The sequence below is a fragment of the Penaeus monodon genome, chromosome 29 (assembly GCF_015228065.2).
Source record: "Penaeus monodon isolate SGIC_2016 chromosome 29, NSTDA_Pmon_1, whole genome shotgun sequence".
Taxonomy (NCBI): Eukaryota; Metazoa; Arthropoda; class Malacostraca; order Decapoda; family Penaeidae; genus Penaeus; species Penaeus monodon.
In genome coordinates this window covers 37873032-37874210 of record NC_051414.1, presented here as the reverse complement: position 1 = coordinate 37874210, position 1179 = coordinate 37873032, and the positions used below count along the sequence as shown (strand labels likewise).

At 38.6% G+C, this 1179-nt stretch overlaps 1 protein-coding gene across 1 annotated transcript in view; it reads left to right on the top strand.

Moving 5' to 3' along the window:
* Positions 1-1179, top strand: part of LOC119592239 (helicase domino-like) — a gene marked incomplete at its 3' end in the record, with an annotated part of 26783 nt that overhangs the window by 13439 nt on the left and 12165 nt on the right. The window contains 4 exon segments of the mRNA XM_037941071.1: positions 14-229; positions 390-564; positions 699-885; positions 1025-1161. Coding sequence (XP_037796999.1) covers positions 14-229; positions 390-564; positions 699-885; positions 1025-1161 — 715 coding nt within the window.

Below are 1179 nucleotides of genomic sequence, written 5' to 3'. Positions count from 1 at the left end.
CCTCAATCTACAGGTATTCTTGCCGATGAGATGGGTCTTGGTAAAACCATTCAGACCATATCTCTCTTGGCCCACCTCGCTTGTGAGAAGGGTAATTGGGGGCCACATCTGATTGTTGTCCCCACCTCCGTCATGCTCAACTGGGAAATGGAGTTTAAGAAATGGTGCCCGGCTTTCAAGATCCTCACCTACTATGGCACGCAGAAAGAGCGGAAGATGAAGAGACAAGGTGAGATTAGGAATACTTTAAATTCTATATAGTCTGAAATAAAAATGATAAGGAGTTACAAAGACACAGGCATTAGTAAATATTTTGCCCATATGGGTTGATAAGTTGTAAAGGTTGTAGATATTCCTTTATTAAAACTTTTCTTGTTTTTGTGTAACAGGTTGGACAAAGCCAAATGCATTCCATATTTGTATTACTTCCTACAAGCTGGTGATCCAGGACCATCAGAGTTTCAGAAGAAAAAAGTGGAAATACTTTATCCTTGATGAAGCTCAGAACATTAAGAATTTCAAGTCGCAACGATGGCAGTTACTATTAAATTTTCAAAGCCAAAGGTTTGTTCTTAATTGTTATTGTTTTTGTATTTTGAAGCATATGCCAGTAAAGAATTTATTCGATACCCCAGGACATTTTTCCCCTAACACACAAAACCTTACATATTTATTTCCTTTCTCTCCTAACCACTCAGACGTTTATTGCTGACGGGAACGCCCCTCCAAAATAACCTAATGGAGTTGTGGTCCTTGATGCATTTCCTGATGCCCAATGTGTTCGCCTCGCATCGAGAGTTCCGGGAATGGTTTTCCAACCCTGTGACTGGTATGATTGAAGGCAATAAGGAGTACAATGACAGCATCATTAAGAGATTACACAAGGTAAGATACTAGGTCTGTTTAGTTGATTATTATTTTCTCTAATTTACTTTATTTTTGGCATTTATTTTCATTACTTTGATTACCTGATTGATAATAAGGAGTAAGGGAAAAATCCATTGTTAATGGAATTCTTCTGTAGGTGCTGAGACCATTCATATTGAGGAGATTAAAGACTGAAGTAGAACAGCAGATGCCGAAGAAGTTTGAACATGTTGTAATGTGCAGACTGTCCAAACGGCAACGGTACCTCTATGAAGAATTCATGTCAAGAACCAAGTACGTTGACTGACTTGC